General features: G+C 43.2%; 1 protein-coding gene across 2 annotated transcripts in view; it reads right to left on the bottom strand.

Moving 5' to 3' along the window:
* myo5b (myosin VB) overlaps nucleotides 1–25,933 on the bottom strand; it is a 389,254-nt gene extending 363,321 nt beyond the window's left edge. The window contains exon 1 of one of the 2 annotated variants that reach the window (XM_072497425.1): nucleotides 25,500–25,933. In XM_072497425.1, coding sequence (XP_072353526.1) covers nucleotides 25,500–25,526 — 27 coding nt within the window. In that variant the 5' untranslated portion in view covers nucleotides 25,527–25,933. The remainder of the gene's footprint in view (nucleotides 1–25,499) is intronic. The other variant, XM_072497424.1, reaches the window with a different exon arrangement.
* Nucleotides 25,934–26,140: the final 207 nt, after the last annotated feature.

The raw sequence follows: 26,140 nt of genomic DNA, 5'->3' as shown, positions 1-26,140 counted from the left end.
TTCTTGAACAGCTCCAGTAGGTACACCCCCAGTGCTGTTAGGGAGGGAGTTCCAGGATTTTGATCCAGCCACAGTGATATAATATGAAGTCAGGATGGTATGTGGCTTGGAGGGAAACTTGCAGGTGGTGGTGTTCTCATCTGTCTGCTGCCCTTGTCCTTCGAGATAGTAGAGGTCACAGATTTGTAAGGTACTGTCATTGGAGCCTTGGTGAGTTGCTGTTGTGTATATTGTACATCGTACACATGGCTACCTATTGTCCATCAGTGGTGAGGGGAGTGAATGTTAAATTGGTGGATGGCGACCCAATCTAGCAGGCCACTTTGTCCGGGATGGTGTCGAGCTTCTTGTGTTATTGGAGCTGCACACATCCAGGCAAGTGGAGGGTATTCCACCTCACTAGATTTGTGCTTTGTAGATGGTGGACAGGTTTTGGAGTGTTAGGAGGCAAGTTACCCACCTCAGAATTCCAAGCCTGCTCTTGTAGCCACAGTATTACAGTGATTGTTCCAGTTTAGGTTCTGATCAATGGCAACCCTCAGAATCTTGACAGTGGGAAATTCAGCAATGTTAATGCCATTGAGTGTCAAGGGTCTCTCTTGTTAGAGATGGTCATTGCCCATTACTTTTGCAGCATGAATGTAAATTAATTTTACATGAAGGTTTATGTGCAGTAAACAGGTGGAATTAGAAAATTAATAGCACCCCTTGCAATGTTAATTTTACATGCATTGACAATCAACCTGTTTGTACTGTTAATAAATTGAAATCTCTTATTTCTGTTGCTTAATCTGAAAGAATTGCAATTTTATTCAACAGCAAAATATAAACAGTATCCCACCTAAATTGCCACAAAGTATATCTTAAACATTGGGTTAATAATGCAGCGAACATTAACATGTCTACCCCGTGTTTTGCTCTAAGTGCATCTTTGTCGTCATGCAATCCAAACATTGGTGTCCCTTTCTCGAAAGCTTACGGTTTATCTGCCTTATAGCCACCGTAAATGAACCTAATTGATGACTGCATTAGTAGGGAAAGATTATCCTGTCTGTATGCTGACTGAATCCTTAATTAAAATGTCTCTTTATGACATAGTCCTTTAAATCTCTCAGCAGTCAATGTAATCAAACGCTTGCCAAATAGAAATGTCCTACAAAGATAGGTAGATCGCAAATGCAGGAGCCAGGCACTGCAGTTAGTTAACATCTACTGCTGTGCATGCATAACCCATTGATACTGCATTGTGATAAGTTCATCCAATTTATGTCCATGCCAAATTCAGAAATTATTAGAAATCCCAGCACATGCACAAAATATGTACATTACGCTAGTTAGTGTTTAATATGGGAGAAAGATCCATAAAGGTGTTAATGTCACATCGCCTAGCTGCACAAGTCAATTGAGCTCTCTGCAAATTTCCAGTCATCCATGATCATAAAATTGTGCACCTGAATAAATTGATCATTTTCCTTGTTGCCATTGCTTAACCTCTGTGCATCTCAAGGCACGGACGTCATTTCATCAATATCATACAAATATCCTAGAAATTGACAGCAAAGCCATCAGTAGCCTGGACAGAGGAACACAAGTTAAGCTTAATTTACATGAGCACACCTCTTCCCTTCTAAGATGACAACAGACCTAACAATCCAACATTTTAGGATTTTATTTTAATCTCCAGTTTCTCCTTTTGCTTTATATTATTACTGCTTCTGAAGGCAAACCTGCACATTCCAAGTAAGCATCTGAAGCTAGCAGTAGGCATACTGTGTTTTCTGCGATTGATGCTGTGTCAATTAAGTTCCTTTGAACAGGAGCTACAGAATAAATATTGCATAAAGATGATTGCAGAATGCAAGAATAAAAGCAGATATCATCCTAATTCTGATGGGGCCAGACCATTCATAAACGATCTTCACAGTGGAGCATAATGATCTCGGTTCGCTGACTGGTTAATAATAATAATCTTTATTGTCACAAATAAGCTTACATTAACAGTGTAATGAAGTTGTTGTGAAAATCCCCTAGTCACCACACTCAGGCACCTGTTTAGGTACACAGAGGGAGAATTCAGAATGTCCAATTGACCTAACAAGCATGTCTTTCGGGATTTGTGGGAGAAAACCCGAGAACCCGGAAGAAACCCACGCAGACACAGGGAGAACGTGCAGACCCCACACAGACAGTGGCCTAAGCCAGGAATCGAACTCGGGTCCCTGGTGCTGTGAAGCAGCAGTGCTAACCACTGTGCTCCTTAAAACCCTGAGCAGATAAATGGCAGAGTGTGATTCACACCTACACATCAATAGGCCAACTCTTCCACAATTCCGGGGCAGCCCGATTTATATTGTGACGATTATCTGCAAAGCCCCTTTCTCTTAGGAAGTGAGAGGATAGAAATTTGGTGCCCATCATCTGTTGATATTCTTTCCCTGCTAGCATAAACAGCCTCTTCTGTTACAAAGGCTGGAATCTTCCATTCTGGGGTCTACGTTTGGTGGTTTGCGCAGAAGTGGGAGAATTTCCACTAGTGGGGTGGGACAGCTCACCACTATTCAGCTCATTACATGTGGATCCACAAAAAGCTTGCCGATTTTCCCAGTGGGGGCAAGCAGGAAGTCACCATCCTTGCCATTACCTCATAAGAACTAAGAACTAGGAGCAGGAGTAGGCCACCTGGCCCCTCAAGCCTGCTCCACCATTCAATGAGATCATGGCTGATCTTTTGTGGACTCAGCTCCACTTTCCGGCCCGAACACCATAACCCTTAATCCCTTTATTCTTCAAAAAACTATCTATCTTTATCTTAAAAACATTTAATGAAGGAGCCTCTACTGCTTCACTGGGCAAGGAATTCCATAGATTCACAACCCTTTGGGTGAAGAAGTTCCTCCTAAACTCAGTCCTAAATCTACTTCCCCTTATTTTGAGGTTATGTCCCCTAGTTCTGCTTTCACCCGCCAGTGGAAACAACCTGCCCGCATCTATCCTATCTATTCCCTTCATAATCTTATATGTTTCGATCAGATCCACCTCCCCCGCATTCTTCTAAATTCCAACGAGTACAATCCCAGTCTACTCAACCTCTCCTCGTAATCCAACCCCTTCAGCTCTGGGATTAACCTAGTGAATCTCCTCTGCACACCCTCCAGTGCCAGTACGTCCTTTCTCAAGTAAGGAGACCAAAACTGAACACAATACTCCAGGTGTGGCCTCACTAACACCTTATACAATTGCAGAAGAACCTCCCTAGTCTTAAACTCCATCCCTCTAGCAATGAAGGACAACATTCCATTTGCCTTCTTAATCACCTGTTGCACCTGAAAACCAACTTTTTGCGACTCATGCACTAGCACACCCAGGTCTCTCTGCACAGCAGCATGTTTTAATATTTTATCATTTAAATAATAATCCCTTTTGCTGTTATTCCTACCAAAATGGATAACCTCACATTTGTCAACATTGTATTCCATCTGCCAGACCCTAGCCCATTCACTTAGCCTATCCAAATCCCTCTGCAGACTTCCAGTATCCTCTGCACTTTTTGCTTTACCACTTATTTTAGTGTCGTCTGCAAACTTGGACACATTGCCCTTGGTCCCCAACTCCAAATCATCTATGTAAATTGTGACAGTTGTGGGCCCAACACTGATCCCCGAGGGACACCACTAGCTACTGATTGCCAACCAGAGAAACGCCCATTAATCCCCACTCTTTGCTTTCTATTAATTAACCAATCCTCTATCCATGCTACTACTTTCCCCTTAATGCCATGCATCTTTATCTTATGCAACAACCTTTTGTGTAGCACCTTGTCAAAGGCTTTCTGGAAATCCAGATATACCACATCCATTGGCTCCCCGCTATCTACCGCACTGTTAATGTCCTCAAAAAATTCCACTAAATTAGTTAGGCACGACCTGCCCTTTATGAACCCATGCTGCGCCTGTCCAATGGGACAATTTCCATCCAGATGCCTCGCTATTTCTTCCTTGATGATAGATTCCCGCATCTTCCCTACTACCGAAGTTAAGCTCACTGGCCTATAATTACCCGCTTTCTGCCTACCTCCTTTTTTAAACAGTGATGGCATTTAAAGGTCCTGGCATCATATTTGAAGAGGAGCACCCGAACAGCCTGCACTATCCCGGTCATGATATTCAAACACACACATCATGATAGACACACCAACAGACAAATCAGAACACACAACACCACAACCAATCACAGACAAGGACAGGGACAGTATAAAAGGACAAACACGACACCTGGTGGCCAGTATTAGCTGGAGACCAGGACAAGGACAGACCTGTTACACTACACACTCAGGGAGACACAACGTGCAGAGTATCCAGAACGAACTGTATATAGAAGTTAAAATAAAATAGAGTTGTACCAAATACAACTGTGTTGGTTCATCTGTGCATCAGAGCACCCAACACCACAATCCCTTTCATCCCCTGTTAACGCTTACTCTCTTTCTTGGTCAACCTCCACACAACTTGCACTACCGTCACCCAGTCTCAAGCACTGCAGAATGTCTGTAAATACCAGCTAGAAGGAGGACAAAGTGGCGGCAACTCACCATTAACCATGGAAGAAGTCAACCTTGCCAGGTGCACGTCACTTGTGTAATTTCTCGCTGGCACGTCTTAATTTGAAGGGGGAACTTAATTCTGGCAAGCTGGCCCTGGGAAGCTCGACCTGCCTTTAAAGACCCATGAAAAGTTCATCCCGCCATCGTCAGGAAACCGATCTTTGGCCTCCCACCAAATAAAGTTCCCCTGCCCACCAAGCTTCCCATTACTGGCAAGACCGGAAGATTCACCCATAGGATGCCACAAGCAAGTTACCTTTGGTTATTAGGCAGTAACCATGTTGGGTGATGGATGCATGCACCAGAAAATTAAGGTTCCTCAAGAATATTAGTGGGATTGTTGCAAAATTAATGGAATGACTTCTTCCAAACGATGTAAAAAGGGTCCAGTACTGCCTTTTGGGCACTGATAGTAAACAGTTTAAACACTAGACTATTGTGCGAGGGGAGAGCATTGCAAGTGGGAGGTGTGCTTAGAGGGGTGAAGTTGGAAGTTCCCGCCGTGCCTTCTCTGAAAATATCTTTTAAGCTTTTAACAAATTGGAATCATGGAATGTGTGTTCACTGGCCACCTCATGTCACTGCAGTTGGGTTGTTCTTTATGTCAGCTTCCAATATTCTATATCAAGTGTCATTCTCAAAGGGCCTCCTGCAGACATCACAAACTTGGGGGACATTCTTGGAGCAAGAACCTCTATTGTGAATATTAAACTATTCTGCCCTTTCAATTTGATGCATGTTCGTAAATCTGGCAGTAGCATGGCAGTTCACACATTCTGAATGACTAACTGATAATTATCATTCTGAGAGCTCACCGCCAGAACCTAAATTAGGCTGCGCAGGCTACCATGGCAGAGTAGCCTAGATATTATGATCCAATAGTGATTGATGCAAAGATAATTTATAAATGTTCAGGTCGGATCAGAATTAGGATAATGGCATACTAAAGATACAAAACTATTTCCCTTTACTCAGTAAGGGAATCAAGGGTTATGGGGATAAAGTGGGAAAATGGAGTTGAGGATTATCATATCAGGCGAGTCACAATCTCATTGAATGGCAGAGCAGACTGGATGGGCCAAATGGCTGACTTTTGCTCATACGTCTTATGGTCTAAAGACCAGCTGGCAAGAAAGTGGGGAATTGGGAAGTTTATCATGATATATTTTGTTTCTTCCTTACTATCCTTTTGTGCCTTCAATTTTGATGAGGTAACTATATCAAAAACTCTCACGGCACTTCTACCACTGAAATATCACATTTGTTTTGAACCTCAGCAACCATTCTAATATCGCATTCTTCTTTATAGAATAGAATAGAACAGATCTCTAGAATGTAATTATATTAGATCATGCATAAGAGGGAGGGAAGAGTCACAGCTACAACAATCAGTTCTGCCAGGACGTTGTGGTGTGTAATATCACTTAAGACCTTGCAAGCATCACACCTCCCAGAAAGAAATAGAAAAAGAGTTAGAGCGGAGAGAACGAGCTAGAGCGGAGTGGGTTACACAAACAGCAAGTCTGATCTATAGACCAAGCAGGAACAACCAGGGATGGAATTTGTGGAACTGTTAATCACATGGTCAGGTCGCGTTTCCTCCTGCTGATGATGGGTCTTGTGTTTAAAAGAGGAGCATGAAGCACTTGGGCACATATTAGTTATGATAGCACAGTGGTTATGTTGCTGGAGTAATGACCCAAAGTTGCACGTTCAAATCTTACCATAGCAGTTGGAGAACTTAAGTTTAATTAATTACATTTAAAACCTGGAATAAAAGTAATGTGGACATCAAAACCCATCTGTTCCTCAGGGCAGCACGGTAGCACAGTGATTAGCACTGTTGCTTCACAGCGCCAGGGACCCGGGTTCAATTCCCACTTGGGTCACTGGCTGTGCAGAGTCTGCACCTTCTCCCAGTGTCTGCGTGGGTTTCTTCCGGGTGCTCTGGTTTCCTCCCACAAGTCCCGAAAGACGTGCTGTTAAGTGAATTGGACATTCTGAATTCTCCCTCAGCGTACCCGAACAAGCGCCAGAGTGTGGCGACTTGGGAACTTTCACAGTAACTTTTCTGCAGTGTTAATGTAAGCCTACTTGTGACAATAAAATATCGATTAGAGAAAGAAATCTACTGTTCTTTCCCAATATGTGACCCACAGCAATTCTTAAACTGCCGTCTAAAATGGCTTAACAAGCCACTCAAGGTGATACTGAAGCACCTTAAATATAACCTATGAAGAGCAATTAAGGGCGGGTAGTAATTATTTTTTGTGTGGTGCTAGTCAGGCAGGGAACCCCACACAACTTTTCCTAATGTTTCCTCATGCTTTGCTTCCAATTGTCAACTGGACTTCAGCCACTCAGGGCACAAACTCTGCAATCCTTTTACAAAACTTAATCACCTCCCTTTTTTCCCTTTATAAAAATCCCTCTCCCCACCACTATTCCATAGGAGCCTGGTGCCACTTTATCAACAACTTCCTTGGATGAAAACAAATAAAATGAGGAATGTATCAAAAGGCTCACTACAGCTGGCTGGTTGAATCGAGGAATGCAGAACCACAAATGGCAAAATTCAATCTACAAAAATAATACAGTCATAATAAAGGTTTTAACAGCACTTGTAAATGTGCAAACTCATCCCTTTAAATTTAGATATTGCCCATACCCTGGGCAGTTATGGCATTATTCAGAATGAGATGAAATGTGATAACAGGGGCAGAGAATGATTTTGCGTCATTGCCACCTCATTCGAAAGCATCTGTCCAGAGATGGGCAAATTTTACACGAGTCCAATCTATTTATAAAGCACTGATAACATAATTTCATGCAGGGTGTAATCAGATAGAAATGGGCAGGAAGCCAAATAAGGAAATATTGGGGGCCTGGGAAAAGAGGTGGGGAGGGGGAAATCTTTAAAAAAGGAGAAAAGGGAGGTGGTAACATTTTGGGAAAGGATTCCAGATATGTACCCAGAGTAGTTGAAGTCAAGATTGACAATTGGAAGCAAAGTATGAGGGAAAGTATGAGGAAAAGTCAGGAGAGATTGTGTCTGATTAGCACTGCACAAAAACAAAATCAGACAAAAAGAGATCACTGGAAATTACAGGGCACAATGTCAGCCTAATAGCCTCCAGCTGGTAACCACATTTACCTCTTCAACATTAAATATCCACATTTCACCAACTTGCAGCAAGGCTGCTCCACTAAAGAATTATTTGATTCCATAGGAGCCTGGTGCCACTAAATGAGCGATTGCCCTAAAATTAGTGTTAAGAACCCTGCTGATGTTAAATGCGAGGGTATCCCAAAACCCAGAAGGGTAACCTGGAACCCCGGTTTTCACGGTGTATAATTTCAATTTGGTATACTGTGAGAAAAGATGTGTGAACTAGGGTGAATAGTCCAATCGGGTGTGAACAATTAATAAAGAATATTTATTAACTTTAAAGGGAAAAAACACCTGACATGAAGGACTATAATACACTACAACACAATACTTAATTACACACACAGTATTACACGGACGTTACTCCTTGGCTTCCAACTACCTATATTTCCTGAACTCTGAGATGCCCCTTTTCCCCAAAAAACAACCAATATTATATAACTCTGAGATAAATCCAGCAGATAATTGCCATGCACAGGTTATTTGGCCACATTTGGGAAAACCGTCCTCAGTTTCAGCGAAGGCAAAATCTTCTCAGTTTGTGTTTTAGATTTTAACCGGCTACCCGTTTAGCAATAACTCGGGAGACTGTTTCTGCAACTCGATATAGTTGTGATGGTAATTGCTGCTACTGTGTGTCTCTCTGTCCAGTTAGTGTGCTATGGATATATCAATCTTTTCCTTTGATATTACCCACCCTGTGGATCCAGCTTTTAGCACATACTTGCCAATTTCCTTATCTCTCCACTTTGAAGTTTCCTCTTCTACACCCCATTGCGTTCCTCTAGTCACATAAGTAAACATCTGCTTTTCTTACTGATATGCTAATTCACATATCTAAATCTCTTCAGACAGCTGCCCTTATCAACTCCCTTTTTAAATTTAATCTTATCCAAATTTAATTTGCCCCAATTCTTAACAAGTGTTGGGAGCAGTAATGGTTGGCAGTCGGTCCAGTACCTAATTCGAAGCATTTTGAGTTGGAGGCAATAAATAGACCCACTTCCCAGGTAGGGGAGGAGAGGAGGGGGAAGCAAAAGGGGAGATTCACACATGATAAGTTCCTGATGAAGACATCGGCTGCAACTTGTAAAAAGAAAAATACACATCTCATAATATTGAGTAAAAGACTTTTCTTTTCTTTTTTTTTTTAAGTAGCATAATTTTATTTTTGTGACTGAGGGATAATTTGTGAACAATCAGGTAAATGTTCTCATAAAACCTGAGATAGTTCTAAACCTAGGATTCAGATAACAGGAGAGCAGTTTTGAAAAGAAAAATAGACTTTGTCCCCTATCCACTGACCTTAGCTGCCTGTCAAAAAAAAAGAAATCAACACAACATTTTAAAAAAAAATAGACTATTCGTCCTGCTGTTTTTCACTCATAATTCCTATTCTTGTGATACACTTCATTTTATTCTTTCATGGGATGTGGGCATTGCTGGATAGGCCAGTATTTGTTGCCATCCCTAATTGTCCTTTGAGAGCAATTACCACATTGCTGTCAGTCTGGAGTCAGGTGTACACCATACAAGGCAAGGACAACAAATCTCCTTCCCTAAAGGACATTAGCGAACCAAGTGGATTTTCTTTTAACAACTGACAAATTGGTAATAATTTGAAATCGAAAGGGAAAAAAAGAGAAATGTTTAGATGGGGCAGCATGGTAGCATTGTGGATAGCACAATTGCTTCACAGCTCCAGGGTCCCAGGTTCGATTCCGGCTTGGGGCACTGTCTGTGCGGAGTCTGCACATCCTCCCAGTGTGTGCGTGGGTTTCCTCCGGGTGCTCCGGTTTCCTCCCACAGTCCAAAGATGTGCAGGTTAGGTAGATTGGCCATGATAAATTGCCCTTAGTGTTGGGTGGGGTTACTGGGTTATGGGGATAGGGTGGAGGTGTTGACCTTGGGTAGGGTGCTCTTTCCAAGAGCCGGTGCAGACTCGATGGGCCGAATGGCCTCCTTCTGCACTGTAAATTCTATGATAATTCTATGGTTAGTATGCCGAGAGTCAAAAATTGCATGAATGCTAACTGGGAGATCTCCATATGCGAGGTCGTGACATAATGAATAACCATATTTGAATATCAAATTTCAAAAGGCTGGTACACAAGAGCAAAGCTGCATGGTGGGAAGTCAATGCAAAACAAATGCATTAAAAAAGGACTCCACTTTCTCGTACAAGAGAATCCAATTTCCCCTTACTGAGCTTGAAATTTGACTCTTAACTTGTAAATTTTCTAGTTCCTTTTGTCGGTTCCTTGTTCTGTGCAGCGCACTCTACCTCCAATGTACTGCGCAGAGTGGTAGAAAGCAGGTTTTAAACTCTCCCCCTCTATAATCATGGTGCTCCCCTCAGTTACTACCCTTAATTCTGTTGCCAAGGGGACACTTGTCACCCCTCTTCCAGAAAGAATCTGTAATTCCTGATTAGACTCATCCCTCCAAAGTCGGTTTGTATCAAATTTAAGGGAAGGCCCCAGAGCAGATTTTATGTTTACTCGCTTGTCACGGTATATGCATGACTAAGACAGATGAAACGGAAAAGAAAATGAGGAAAAATAATGACAGTTAACGTACTGTCCCTTCAAAAAAGATAAATGCATTACACGACAGCATTAGACGTACAAAAACAGCGCTTTACCAACGTTAACTGGATACTATACAGCTTGTATGAGCTTGACATATTTGTTATCCTATATAAGTAGTCACACAACCATTCATCCATGCCTTTGCTAACATTGATCCCAAATGGGTGTAACTATTTTCTAAAATACACCAAGATTTACAGTTATAGAGTTCTGAAACATCAAGTCAGAGGATTTTGGATTGCATTATTATAATAATGAGAACTGAAACGCAATTGATTATACCCTGCTTGTTTTGAGGAAAATCCAATTTTTTATAGTGATTGCCAATTAGCTCATTCAACTACTGTGAGGCCAATCCTGAAGTGACATACACAATAGGATTGCCAACTCTAGTTAGAGGCCAAAGTAGGAGGATATGCATCCTGAGCCTGCTCCACCATTCAATATGAAAATTATCTTTCATTCTCCCAACCTGCAGACAGCATAAGCACCATTTTGCCCAACCTCTCATCAAAAGACAATCCTCTCCTCCCAGGAACAAATTCAGTAGGCTGGACATATGTTGAAGTTTTCATAATGTTACCTACAACTTTCCAGTGCCCGCCTCAAATTAAAATACCTTCTTCCTCAACATCCCTACCCCTTCCATAAAAACTTTTCATAAGTAATAAACAAAAAAAATTTGGAAGAAAATATATGTGAAAAACGCAGATTTATAAAACCTGTTTTTCTCATGGGTTGCTCACAAGATGGATCTTTAATGCTCGAATACTTCAGAACAACTGCATTAATATTACATTAACAAATGTAAAGATCAAAGCTGCCGCTCTCAGTTAAAGACACTATTGTGTAGCAGCCAATTTGTACCAATAGAATAACATTTTTCCTTTCCTCGGATGCTTTTTCAGAGTCCCTACAGAGCAGAAGGAGGCCATTTGGCCCATCGGGTCTACACTTGGAAAGAGCACCCTACTTAAACTTAAGCTCACGACTCCACCCTATCCCTGTAACCCCACCTAACCATTTTGTTTTTGGATACCAACCTAACCTGCACATCTTTGAACTGTGGGAGGAAACTGGAGCACCCGGAGGAAACCCACGCAGACACGGGGAGAAAGTGCAAACTCCACACAGTCACCCGAGGCCAGATTTGAACCAGGGTCCCTGGAGCTGTGAAGCACTAACCACTGTGCCATCCTTTTACAGAAAGATTGTCCTTTTTTTTAAAATAAAACTGATGTACTACAAATTTGTTGGTAAGTTTACACGTTTATCAGGGCAGCACGGTGGCACAGTGGTTAGCACTGCTGTCTCACGGCACCGAGGTCCCAGGTTCAATCCCGGTTCTGAGTCACTGTCAGTGTGGAATTTGCACATTTTCCCCGTGTTTGCGTGGGTTTCGCCCCCACAACCCCAAAGATGTGCAGGGTAGGTGGATTGGCCACGCTAAATCATCCTTTAATTGGATAAAATGAATTGGGTACTCTAAATTTATTTTTTTAAAGTTTGCATGTTTATGATATCTGAAAGTATTTTGTTTCTCTCCTTTCTCGTGAAGATATTGGAATGGTTTTTAATCACCCTTGCTCCCTCCACTAATTAGTCAAGGCTCTCACCAGAACCTAGAATAGAGGGCGGAACCTTTAATGATCTCAATCATTCTCACTAAACAGTGCAAGTGGTGATCCGAGGGTTAGCTGTATACTTGTTTAAAAAAAGACTGTAGATTTGATCTACAATGCTACTAATATTTTTAATGGACATAATTGATGCTCGGTGGATTTCTCTTTCATCGAGAAGGAAACGAACAAACAAAAACATCTGACCATGATCTCTTATCCCAGGATACAATAGAAAGAAACTGCACAGCATCACAATAGTCTAATTAACATGTTCGCCTTCCGGAAACATCATTCACAGCTTTATTTAATCTTTGATACACTGTAAGCCACAGTCAAATTTGCTGAACATTAAAATAAAAGCAAAATACTGCAGATGCTGGAAATCTAAAACAGAAAATGTTGGGGAAAAACTCAAACACATCTGGCAGCATCTCTACACGAAGGCTGCCAGACCAGCTGGATTTTCCAGATTTTGCTGTTATTATTGCATAACATTAAGTCACCTATAGCTACACACAATTGTTTTTTAATTCATTCATGGGCTGGCTAGGACAGCATTTATTGCCCATCCCTAATTGACGTTCAGAAGATGGTGGTTAGTTACCTTCTTGAAACACTGCAGTTTGTGGTGCAGGTACATCCACAGTGCTGTTAGGGAGGGAGTTCCACGATTTTGACCCAACAACAGTGAAGTAACGGCGATATATTCCCAAGTCAGGATGGCGAGTGATTTGTACAGGAAACTGCAGGTGATGGCGTGCCCTTGTATTTGATGCTCTTGTCCTTCTAGATGGTAGCGGTTGTAGATTTGGAAGGTGCTGACAAAAAGGGGTTTGGTGAATTCCTGCAGTGCATCTTGCAGATGGTACACACAGCTACCACTCCATCAGTGATGGAAGGAGTGTATTTTTGTGGAAGGGATGCCCAGCAAGCGGCTGCTTTTTCCAGAGTGTATTTTTGGGGAAGGAATGCCAAACAAGCGGGCTGCTTAGTCCTGGATGGTACGGAGCTTCTTGAGTGTTGCTGGAGCTGCACTCATCCAGGCAAATGGAAAGTATGCAATTACACTTCTGACTGTGCCCTGTGAATGGTGGTGAGTATTTCATGGAGGGGAGTTACTCACCACAGGATTCCTCACCTATGACCTGCTCTTGTAGTAGCCACAGTATTTACATGACTGGTCCAGTTCAGTTTCTGGTCAATGATATCCTCCAGGATGTTGGTCATGGGGGGATTCAGCGATGGTAATGCCATTGAACGACATGGGGCAATGGTTAGATTCTCTTCTGTCGGAGATGGTCATTGCCTGGCACTTCTGTGGCATGAATGTTACTTGCCACTGGTCAGCCCAAGCCTGGATATTTCTCAGATCTTGCTGCATTTGAACGTGGACTGTTCCTGTATCTGAGGAGTTGCGAATGGTGCTGAACATTATACCATCAACGAGCATTCCCATATCTGACCTAATGATGGAAGGAAGGTCAATGATGTAACAGCTGAAGATGGTTGGGCCCAAGACACTCCCCTGAGGAGCCCCTGCAGTGATGTCCTAGGACTGAGATGATTGACTTCCAACAACCTCAACTATCTTACTTTGTGCGAGGCATGACCCCAACCAGCAGACTTTTCCCCCGAATTCCCATAGACTTCCAGCACCTTGATGTCATATTTGGTCAGTTGCTGCCTTGCAGTCAAAGGCAATCACTCTCATCTCACCGCTAGAGCTCAGCACTTTTTGTCCATGTTTGAACCAAGGCTGTAACGTCAGAAGCTGAGTTTCCTTGACGGAATCCAAATTGAGGGTCGGTGAGTAGTTTATTACTTGGCAACGATTGAGCGTAAACAGATGAGGCAATGATTGGCTGGGTTGGATTTGTCCTGCTTTGTGCATACAAGATCAACCTGGGCAATTTTCCACTTTGCTGAGTAGATGTCAGTGTTGTAACCATATTGGAGCAGCTTGGCTAGGGGTGCGGCAAGTTCTGGAACACAAGTCTTCAGTGCTATTGCCAGAACATTGCCAGAGCCCATAGCTTTTGCAGTAGCCATTCCCTTTAGCTGTGAATAGTATTGGCTGAAGATTGACATCTGTGATGCTGGGGACCTACAGAAGAAGCAAAGATGGATCATTCACATATCACTTCTGGCTGAAGATGGTTGGCTTATATTTTGCACCAACGTGCTGGGGTCTCTCATCATAGAGGATGGGGATATTTATGGAGCCTTAATTGGCCACCAACATCCCTGGCTAGATTTTGCAGGACTGCACAGCAGCTTAAATCTGAGCCGTTGGTTATGGAATTACTTGCTGCTTGTGCTACTTGGCACATAGGTACAAATCCTGCATTGTACCTTCACCAGGTTGATGTGTAATTTTTGGGTGTGCCTGGTGTTGCTCAAGGCATGCTGTCCTGCACTCTTTATTGAACCAGCATCGATTCCCTGTCTTGGTGGCAATTGTAGACTGTGGGATATGCCGGACCATGAGGTTACAGATTATGGTTGACGACAATTCTGCTGATGGTCCACAGTGCCACATGGATGCCAATCTAGAGTTGCTAGATCTGTTCAAAGTCTATCCCATTTAGCACGGTGGCCATGCTACAGAATACAATCGAGGTTATCCTCACTGTGAAGATAGACTTCATGGTGATTGGCAGGCAGTTTCCTTGCCCATGTTTGACCTTATGCCATGACACTTCATGGGCCCAGAGTCGATGTTGAGGATTCCCATCCAACGGTATACCACTGTGGTGCCACCACCTTTGCAGGGTCAGCCCTGCCAGTGGGACATAGTATCTGGAACATTATCTGTAAGGTATGATTCCCTGAGTATGATGATGTCAGGCTGCTGCTTGACTGGTCAATGGGACAGCTCTCCCAATTTTGGCACTAGCCCAAATATATCAGTAGGAGGGCTTTGCCGGGTCGACAGGGTTGAGTTTGCCATTGTCATTTCTGGTCAGTTCCATTCCTTCTCAAATTTGTAGTGATTTTGATACAATGGAGTGGTTTGCCAAGCCATTTCAGGGTGCAGTTAAGAGTCAACCACATTGCTATGGACCTGGAGTCACATGTAGACCAGAACAAGCAAGAACAACAGATTGAAATGTTTTGATTTTAGTCACGGCATGGTGGCACAGCAGTGGTTAGCACTGCTGCCTCACAGTGCCAGGGACCCAGGTTCAATTCTGGCCTCGACTGACTGCCTGTGTGGAGTTTGCACTTTCTCCCCGTGTCAGCCTTCATTTAACAGAATTATTACAGTACAGCATATTAGCATTCATAACACTAGCAATTTTCCTGATGAATGTTTTTTTGTTAAAAAGCACACAGATTTGTGTTTGAGCTACAGGAACAAAATTATTTCTGCACTGAACAAGATGTCAGAATTAGAGACTAAATCTGAATTACATACATAAAAAATAGAGCACTAAAACAAGCCTTTGCCTCAGTTGCAAATGTATATATCACTCAAGCAGCCATCAGCAATATTCACAACCAGCAATGTGATTCCGATTTGAAAGATAAGAGTTGGAGATTGCAGAATTAACATGAATTGTTGCACACTTCTTAATGCAATGGCCGGATTTAACAGTCAACTGCGAAGCTGCTGACCTCGAAGAAAGTTGTCCATAAAGGTCCAACAACTCTGTGGCATGGATTTCTCCCTCCCTGACCATAGCTTGAATCTGGCACCAAGTCAAGGGCATTGGTAGGCATCAAGAAACAATGATGCGATCAGGCAGAGTAACCTGCCAATAACATTGAAGCATTCTCACAGACTCTAACTGCACTGAATTTTTCAATTGACACAAATCAATTGGTACAAAAGGTGAAGTCACACGGGATCAGAAGTGAGCTGGCAAGATGGATACAGAACTGGCTCAGTATTAGAAGACAGAGGATAATGGTGGAAGGGTACTTTTTTTGAATGGAAGGCTGTGACTACTGGTGTTCCACAGGGATTTGTTGTTCATAGTATGTATAAATATTTTGGACGGAAATGTAACTGGTCTGATTAATAAGTTTGCAGACGACACAAAGATTGGCGGAGTCACGGATAGTGAGGAGGATACAGCAGGATATAGATCGGCTGGAGACTTGGGCAGAGAAATGGCAGATGGAGTTTAATCCGGACAAATGCGAGGTAATGCATTTTGGAAGGTATCATACAAGTGGGAGTTGTACAGGAAATGACAGAACCCTTAGGAGTATTGACAGGCAGAGAGTTGTGGGTCCACCGATCACTGAAAGTGGCAATGCAGGTGGATAAGGTAGTCAAGAAGGCATAAGGCATGCGTGCCTTCATCAGTTGGGCCATTGAGTATGAAAATTGGCAAGTCATGCTGTAGCTGCACAGAGCCTTAGTTAGGCCACATTTGGAATATCACATACAAATCTGGTCGCGATACTACCAGAACGATGCATATGCTTTGGAAAGGGTACAAAAGAGATTCACCAGGATGGAGGGTATCAGCTATGAGGAGAGGTTGGATAAACTTGGATTGCTTTCACTGGAACGACAGAGGCAGAGGGGTGACCCGATAGAGGTTTATAAAATTATGAGTGGCTTGAACAGAATGGATAGTCAGGACGCTTTTTCTTCCAGGGTGGAAAAGTCAATTACGAGGGAACATAGGTTTAAGCTACGAGGGGAAAAGTTTAGACGAGATATGCGAGGTAAGTTTTTTTTTGTTACACAGAGGGTGGGGAGTGCCTGGGACGCGCTACCGGGGAAGGTGGTGAAAACAGATACGATAGCGACGTTTAAGAGGCATCTTGACAAATACATGAATAGTTTGGGAATGGAGGGATACGAATCACGGAGGTGCAGAAGGTTTTAGTTTAGACAGGCATCATGATTGGCCGAAGGGCCTGTTCTGGTGCTGTATTATTCTTTGTTCCTGTTCTCTTTGAAGTAAAATGTTACACAGAGTGCAATGAATGAGTGGAACATATGCATGGGATTACAGTGCAAGTAGAAATATCAAACTTAAAAAGGAATTTTAATGTGAATTTATCAGAATGGAAAATATGACATTCCACAAATAAAAAACTGTAATCATTAAAATTAATCCTTCGAGACTAGTGAGGTTGTTTAACAGTAGTAATGAACTTAACACATTTTTAAAAACTGAGTTACAGCTCATCTAACAAGGTTACATATTTTTCAACGTTTTTTTTAAACCAGTGAGAACAATAGCGTCAAAGGGCGCGTGATTTCCAATTGGTTGCAGCCTTCAAAAGCACTTAACAGTATGGGAGAACATAGAATAACTGATAGCAACTTCTGAATTTCCAGTATTTAACAGCACAGATGTGACTCCAGAAGCTGTCAGTTTTAGAGTAACAACTGTGACAAATGTTGAGTTTCACTGTGATTACTACCCAAAATCCAGGCCAACAACATTGAAACTGTACGTCCTAAATATCTCATTGCAAGGGTTGACCGCAATTTTCCCAAAATTTCAGAATATATTTTACTGGAAAAAGCCAACAGAATCACAGAGGTTGGCACGTTTAGTGATTTCTCTAAAGTCAACTTGGGATTGAAACAAGTGATGGAAAATGGTTCTTGCTGCAACTTGTGAGGTAATGGGCAGAGAAGCTAATGAAGTGACCCCAGAAAAGGGTGGCTTTCATCAAATCTGCTTGCATCACTTCAAAAATGCCAGCTTTGTAAAGTGTTCCCCCTCATTAAAACCGGAAGTTTCTGTAAGCTTTTGCCTTTGGGGCTGGGGGATGCTGGAGGGAGGGAAACTGGTGCCTTCAGCCACTGCAAGATATTGTTTTGAAACATCTTGGCTGTTCAGAGGAAGCTTCTCAGATCTGTCCATTTTTGTGAACAGAAGAAGTCACCTGCTTTTTGCTCCATTTTTTTTAACCAACGGACGACCCTGGTAACATTTTTTAACTTTTTAATTGACATTCCTGAATGCGTTGAGTGTACATTAATTGTAAAAGTTAATCTCTGGACGGAAGATTCTGAGCGAGAATTGAAAAGCATTAACCATCGTGGATAACTACCTTGCACAACCTAAAATTTATCACCTAACAAATGTGGAACGTGTCCATCTTTGACGTGCTACCAAGTACAAGCTTCAGCTGAGGTCCATAAGCTTTTCAGGAATCACCACCCAAATCTCTTTTATGGAAACCATTAGCTACTTATAAAACCAAAATAATGCTGCTCGTCATCTATATCATACATTACTATAGCCCATCGGTTAACCCTTTATACTGCACTGGAAGAGGTTGAAGCTGACCCAGAACATTTGCAAGCAGCTGCAGCAAGCAGGACTGATCTCTGATACTACATCACAGTTGATGATCCTTTGATCATCCAAACCTCCACCAGAGCCTGGAGCTAACAGTAGTTGAAAATAAATAAATGAAATTATTGAGCAAGGCAACAATGATGCTGTTACTTTCCTAGTATTATCAAAAGATGCTGTCTGATGTTCAATATTGTATGCAATTCTCATAAAGTGATTTGATTAACTCTAAAATGTAAAGGGTGAAGAAGGAGCAATTATCATGGTCCAATTTCAAATTAAAATGGCTTTCACTTTGATAGTCTTGTCCATCTGGCACCTACCTCAGCTTTTTTGCTGCCAAAACCCTCATCCATGCCAGTTTGTCTGTAGATTTGACTATTCCAAAGCACTGTTGGCCAGACTTCCCACATTCTACCCTCCATAAACTGGAGTCATTCAAAATTGTGATCCCAGTCATAACACGCGACAAATCCCACTCATCCATTATCCTTGTGCTTGCTGACTTTCACTGCAACCCAATTAAACAACACCACAACTTAAACATTTTCAAATCCCTCTATGACCTCATCCTTCCTCATCTTTAACCTTCTCCAGCCTCACAATGCATTCAACTCCAGAGGCCTTGAATTCTGGATTTCCTTCCTTAAGCTTCTTTGCCTCGCCACATTGCTTTTTTCCTTTAAAGGTGCTCTTTTAAACCTAAATCTTTGAACAACTATTTGAACATCTGTCCTAAAATATCCTTGTGGCTCAGAGGCATATACGGTTTCATAATACCTCGGCAAAGTGTTTTGGGATGTTCTATTACATTGAAGGATACATAAAAAACCTTCAAAACAGTCTGGTAATACAATGTTGATAAGGGAAGTTTTCTTATGCATCATGTGACAATTGTGTGCAAGCTAACAGAGTAACATCTAGTTGGATTCAGTTGAACTGTAGAATTATTACACATGCCATTATTACGCATCCCCGTCACTATAGTAGGTGTTCCTTTGCTCTTTTGTTTATCTAAAGTTGTAGTTCGTGTCGTGGTGCAGAATACGAAAAAGTTAAATGTTTTGCTTTAATATAATTTATTAAAATCATCCTACACTTGCACTCACTCTCCACCCTGTGTCCGCACCATCTTAAAATTCAACAGACCCTCACCCGCACTAACTTGTTCTTTTCTAAGGCCTTGAAACTGTGAAACTCTGTACCTCCCTCAATCTTTTCAACATTTAAAACCCAATTTAGTTATTGTTTCTCACTTTACCTTGTCTTCTCTTCTGCCTTTTTGAAATTTGATGGTATTCCATAGTGTGGGCCTTGGTTCCTTTACCAAGCTTCTTGATTTAAAAACATCTGACCTTAATAGTTGGCACTGGATGAAACAGTAAAATAAAGTCGCCATAGTCCCAGATGGCCATAGGCTTCTTTCCCCTTACGAGGGGGAGAGCTGACTGGTGGTGATTTAACCCGAGGATTGCCACACCTCAGGCAAGGGGCAAGGTTGAGAAGGCGGGGTTATTCAGCCGGTGCGGTAAATAATGCCACACTACCAGCTTCTCTCTGCATCAATAACCAGCCAACTGAGCTAAACCAGCCTCCGGTTTACTTAGCCAAATTATATAATGAACCGCCTGTGATTAAGTTGGCTTTTCCAGGATAAGAGGTAGCGTTCTTCAAATGTAGCATGTTAAAAAATAATTTTAACTAAAGGAACTAATATTGTAGTTGCACAATTGATGTGCCTCCAATTAAAAATGTACAAATGTTGCAAAGAAAATAACTAAATTAGAGTTGCACAGCTCTCCTTACCCCAGTCTTTTGAATACTTTCACCTTCCCACCACCCACAGCACGAATATATGCCACCTCCATTTTCTTAAAATTTAGAGTAGCCAATTATTTTTCTTTTCCAGATAAGGGGCAATTTAGCGTGGCCAATCCACCTAACTAGCAAATCTTTGGGTTGTGGGGGTGAAACCCATGCAGGCATGGGGAGAATGTGCAAACCCCACACGGACAGTGACCCAGGGCCGGGATTCGAACCCGGGCCACCTCCATTTTCTGAGGTAGGCAGGGCCAAATACAAGTTAGTCACTCCAGGTTTCACTTGGATTACACTTTCAAGTACTCAGGAAATCTTCTTCTCCACTGTCCCAATAATTTGCTTCAGCTACAATGAAGAAGAGCACCTCTTCTATACATTTCCATTTTTCTTTCCAGCCATTCTGGAGTGAAATTGTCAATTCAGTGCCAAATAATCATGTTTATGGTTCCATGCCTATGTGGCCATGGAACTAGTTGAGACTGTTCCAAACTAATTTCATAAAGGACCATCACAGCCAAATCAGGCTTTTATTTAATAAAGCTGGATATATTTAGTGGTCCCAGAGATTAAGGGAAGTGTCTGTATCCCGTGTGTTTCCAAGAATCCACCTAGACTATCCAAAATAAACTGTACAAGATCAAAACCTTGTATGTAACTCACTTGCTACCCTGGTCTTCTTACATTAGCCGAATTGCTTGTAATGCCTATCGAAGTCTCACACAGTTTTTCTAGAAAAAATATATTTGTCAAAAATCAACTCTCATGTGCCAAAATGTCCATGGTCAATATAACACTGGAACTAGTGTAATACAAATGCAACATGTAACTCCAACTCTGATCTATGTTCATATTTCTTAACAAGATAGGTCTGCTGTGTTTAGTGATAGCCCACGGTCTACCAATTCCAGTATAAATACATACATTAATATCTGAATCTACAATTTTCTGACTTGTAGGCAAAAGTGTTACCTCACACAACACAAAATGTATTTTTCTGTCACCTGGTGGTCTGTAGCCTGAATGACAAAGTTGCAAACTCTGTAGCAGTAGTAATTACATTCACTAGCTGGAAATATTTAGCAACCAGAGAACTGCTTCCATTGCAATGCAGACTCAAAAATGGCCATTTCACACACCCACCATTGTACTTACTGATATTTCACTCAATACATTACAATTAAGAAAAAGGGATCAGCACACTTACTGACGACACCAATGAAACAAATGACCAGATAGTGATGTTGATTGAGCAATAAGTACTGACTAGAACAATGGGGAGAACTCACTGACCTTTTCCAAAACTGCGTCAACATATATTTTACATCTACCTGAAAGGGCAGTTTAACATTACAGCACTGAGAAAGTGTCCGTGAGGATTTTGTGCTCAAGTCACTGGAAGTGGGACCTGAATCTACAATTTTCTGGCTTGTCAGCAAAGTGTTACCACAAAGAATGAGCATAAGCCAAGCCATGAGGTCACAGATTATGATGGCCCACAGTTCCTTACTGATGCCGAGTTTCTGAGCTGCTGGATCTGTTCTGAATCTATCCCATTTAACACAATGGTGCCACACAACATAATGGAGGGTGTCCTCAATGTGAAGATGGGACTTTGGATGCACATGTCTACATGGCGGTCACTTCTACCAATACTGTCATGGGAAGGTGCATCCAAAATAGGTCACGTGATCAGAATTGTCCCTCATATTGGTGCTCACACTATCTGCTGCAGGCCCAGTCTGGTAAATATGGCATTCAGGACTGAGTCAGCTCAGTCATTGGTGGTGCTACTAAGCCACTCTTGGTAATGGCCACTGAAGTTGGCAAATAGGGTACATTCTGTGCTTTTCCAAGTGGTTTTCCCAACATCCAAGGGGTTACAATTGACCAGAAACTGAATTGGAGCAGCCATATAAATACTGTAGCTACAAGAGTAGGCCAGAATCTGGGAATTCTGTGAGCAACTGACCACCTGACTCCCAAACCTATCCACCATCTAAATGACACAAGTCAGGAGTGTGATCGAATACTCTCCACTTTCCTGGATGAGTGCAGCTCCATTAACGCTCAGGAAGCTTGACATGCGGCATGGTAGCACAGTGGTTAGCACTGTTGCTTCACAGCGCCAGCGTCCCGGGTTCGATTCCCAGCTTGGGTCACTGTCTGTGCGGAGTCTGCAGATTTTCCCTCTGTTTGCGTGGGTTTCCTCCGGGTGCTCCGGTTTCCTCCCACAAGTACCAAAAGACGTGAGGCGGGATTCTCTCAGTCCTGGGCCGAGCCGGAGAATCCCCCGACCGGCGCGGGTTGCGCCACACCGCCGGCACACGATTCTCTGCAGGGGTTGGCGCGGCACTGATCGGGGGCCGCTCTAAGCGGCCGGCCCGCCAATTCTCGGCCCGAGATGGGCCTAGCGGCCGTCGTAATAAAGCAGAGTCCCACCGGTGCCGTCCACACTTGCTCTCAGCCGGCGGGAACTCGGCGTGGAAGGGTCTGGGGGGGGCTGGCCTGTGAGGCGGGGGAGGGGAGGTGGCGGCCTCCGATATGGCCTGGCCCCCGATCAGGGCCCACCAATCGGCAGGCCGGCCTCTCTGACTGGGGGCCTCCTTTCTTCCTCACCGGCCCCTTTAGCCCTGCGCCATGTTGCGTCGGGGCCGGCGCATTGAAGGAAGCCACTGCTCATGTGCGCGTTGGCGCCGGTGCACCCAGTTGACGCTGGGATCAGCAGCTGGAGCGGCGTGAACCGCTCCAGTGCCGTGCTGGTCCCCTGTATGTCTGATCCTGAGGCCGTGTTGACGCCGTCGAGCAATGAGACGGCGTTTCTGACGGCGTCAACACTCCCCTCCCACGCCTCACAGGCCACCCCCCCCCCGGACCCTTCCACGCCGAGTTCCCGCCGGCTGAGAGCAAGTGTAGACGGTGCTGGTGGGACTCGGGTTTATTCCCGTAACAGCCTCCCCGAACAGACGCCGGAATGTGGCGACTAGGGGCTTTTCACAGTAACTTCATTGAAGCCTACTCGTGACAATAAGCGATTGTCATTTCACTTATTCTCAGGATCACAGGATCCGCGTGATGTTAGGTAATTTAGACATTCTGAATTCTCCCTGTGTACCCGAACAGGCACTGGAATGTGGCGACTAGAGGCTTTTCACAGTAACTTCATTGCAGTGTTAACGTAAGCCTACTTGTGGCAATAAAGATTATCATTTCGGACAAAGCAGCCCACTAAATCGGCACCCTATCCACCACCTTAAACATTCACTGCCCCAAGCACTGACCCACAATGACAGCAATGTGTACCATCTACAAGATGCACTGCAGCAATTCACCAAGGTTCCTCCAATGATCTTCCAAACTGGTGACCTCTACCACTTAGAAGTAGCAGGTGTATGGAACTACCAACACCTGCAAGTTCTCATTAAAAAAAACTTGGAACTATATTGCCATTCCTTCACTGTCCCTGGGTCAAAATCATGGAAGTCCCGAACAGCACTTTGGGTATAACTACACCACATGGACTGCAGTGGTTCAAGGCAGTGGCCCACCATCACCTTGGGGCAGCAGGGTGGCACAGTGGTTAGCACTGCCACCTCACAAGCACCAGGGATTCGGGTTCAATTCCAGCCTTCGGTCACGGTCTACATGGAGTTTGTACATTCTCCCCATTCTGTGTGGGTTTCCTCGATTCCTCCCACAGTCCAAAAATGTTCAGTTTAGGTGGATTGGCCATGTCCAGATTAGGTTACAGGGTTATGGGGATAGGGCGAGGTGGACATAGGTTGAGTGTTAATTCGAAGAGTCGGTGCAGACTTGATGGGTGATTGGCCTCCTTCTGAACTGTAGGATTCTATGATTCTGAAAAGGCAATTATAGATGAGAAGTAAATGCTGGTTTAGCCAGCGACACCCTCATCCTGTGGATCAATAAATTTTAAAATGGAGAAGTACTGATTTGCCATGGGACAGTAGGTTTCCTTGACCATGTTTGACTTGATGCCACGAGACTTCACGGGGTCTGGAGTCAATATTGAGGGCTTCCAAAGCATCTTGCTTCCAACCATATATCATTGTATCCCTGGTTGGAGTGCCTGACAGTGGGATCGGACTTACCCAAGGGATAGTAATGGAGGAGTCTGGGATAATGGCTGGGTAGAACAGCTCTCTCGGATTTGGCATAAATTCGCAGATATTAACGAATAGGATTTTGCAGGATTAACTGGGCAGGGTGTGCCTTTGTCGTATTCAATGCTTTAGTTCAATGGTGTGTAATCAGTCTTGTTTTATTCATATTTATCTTATCAGTAGCAGTTTGATGCAACGAGTTTCTTGCTCGGCCACTTCAGAGGGCAGTTAAGAGTTAACCATATTACGGTGGGTCTGGGGTCACATGTAGGTCAGACTAGGTAAGAATGGCAAATTTCCTTCCATTCGAGCATTAATGAACCAAATGAGCTTTACATCAATCTGGTGATTTCATGCTCATTAAAAAACCAGCTTTTTAAAATTCCAAATGCTATTAATTCAATTTAAAATTCCCCCAGCCTTGGTGGAATTTAACTCATGTCTGCAGAGTTTTATTCCTCCAATAATATTACCACTGTGCTGCTGTTCCCCATGGAGATACCCCAACAACAGCCCAAGCAAAGTAAAAGTTTTTTTTAAATGTTTCCTTTAATCCAGGCAGTTTCTACAGTTTTATGATGTCTGACATGTCAGTAGTTGCAAAGATCTTGTGAAATCCATACACGGATACAAATAAACAAATCAAAGTCAGCAAAGGAGGAGATTCCTACTGTACCCGATCAATGAAGAACTATTCCATCGAATCAAAGTTTAATTAAAAAGGGATCGACAACATTTATTTTCCTCTCGCCTTCCCGAATAAGGGACAACCGCGGAAAGCTGAATTTTACAACTGCGGGAGGTTGAACTGGATGGTGGGTTTAAATTCAATGTAGCCGAGCCTCAGATTATTGTGATTATTTTTACCTGTTATCAATGTTGCTGAACTCCCTATTCCCCACATCCAAACTGCACTAAACACCTGTTCCGCACTGCAAGCTTCGAGGGCACAACATTACATTTTTTTTAAAACACAAGCACCGCCAGAATGAAAATTAAATCAACTTTAGCGACCCCCGCACCACCTTGACGTTAAATCTCAACAGCGGAGCTTGGAAGCCAAATGTTTACCGCAGCTTCCGAACATCAACACGGGCGAAAAGAATCAGCCAGGTGAAGAGACCTCGATTTTTGAAGAAAAAAATATATAAATTAGACTTTTTTTTAAAATGCTGATGGGATTGCGTACGATGTTTTAGTTATTATTGGGCTCGATGTTACATTTTGATACAGGTTGGCAGTGTGGTATCCAGGAGACGGACACATTTAAAATGGTTACACTCTCTCTCGAACGCACCTTGCTGTAAAGTTCCGAGGCTGACATGTCGCTCCGCACTTTGCCCGCCTTCCTCCGCCCGCCGAAGAAGAAACGAAGAGATCGATGTGGCCGCCTCGGACAGCCTCAGTTGCCATCTAAACTGGACATTGGCAAAGCGATGTCTCCCTGGTCGCCATTTTCAGCAGCTCTCTGCGATCTTTCCCTCTCTCTCTCTCCAGCAATCTTTCACTCAGGTGTAAAGTTGCTGTCGCGATCTCCGCCCAGGTTTTAAGCCGCTCCCCTTACCTGGTAATGGGATGGGTTTTTTTTTCTCTCTCTCTTTTAAAAACAATCCGAAATAAAATTGTACAGAATGTTAAAACAGCAAAGGATAACAAATTGCTCTTGAAACGTGCAATGCCAGTTTGAACCTGTGTGTTTGTTTATTTTGTGTTGGAAAAAAAAGCCTTGCTTGCAAGATTCTCTGGTGTCGCCTAACCCAGCCTCCAGCCCCCCCCCCCCCCCCCCCACCAAGGCGCTGGGAACTGACGGTGAGACATCTGCTGGCGACTTCCGTGTTTTGAGACTCAGCACCAGGAATTGGTTCAGTACTGCGACAGTCTTTGCTGCCGATTCCACCTGAACAGTGTTGTTGTGAGACTCTTTCCCCACCCTGCCTG

Source organism: Scyliorhinus torazame, chromosome 3 (genome assembly GCF_047496885.1).
Source record: "Scyliorhinus torazame isolate Kashiwa2021f chromosome 3, sScyTor2.1, whole genome shotgun sequence".
Classification (NCBI taxonomy): Eukaryota; Metazoa; Chordata; class Chondrichthyes; order Carcharhiniformes; family Scyliorhinidae; genus Scyliorhinus; species Scyliorhinus torazame.
The sequence above is the reverse complement of the archived record's forward strand: the minus strand, read 5'-3'. Positions and strand labels throughout refer to the sequence as shown.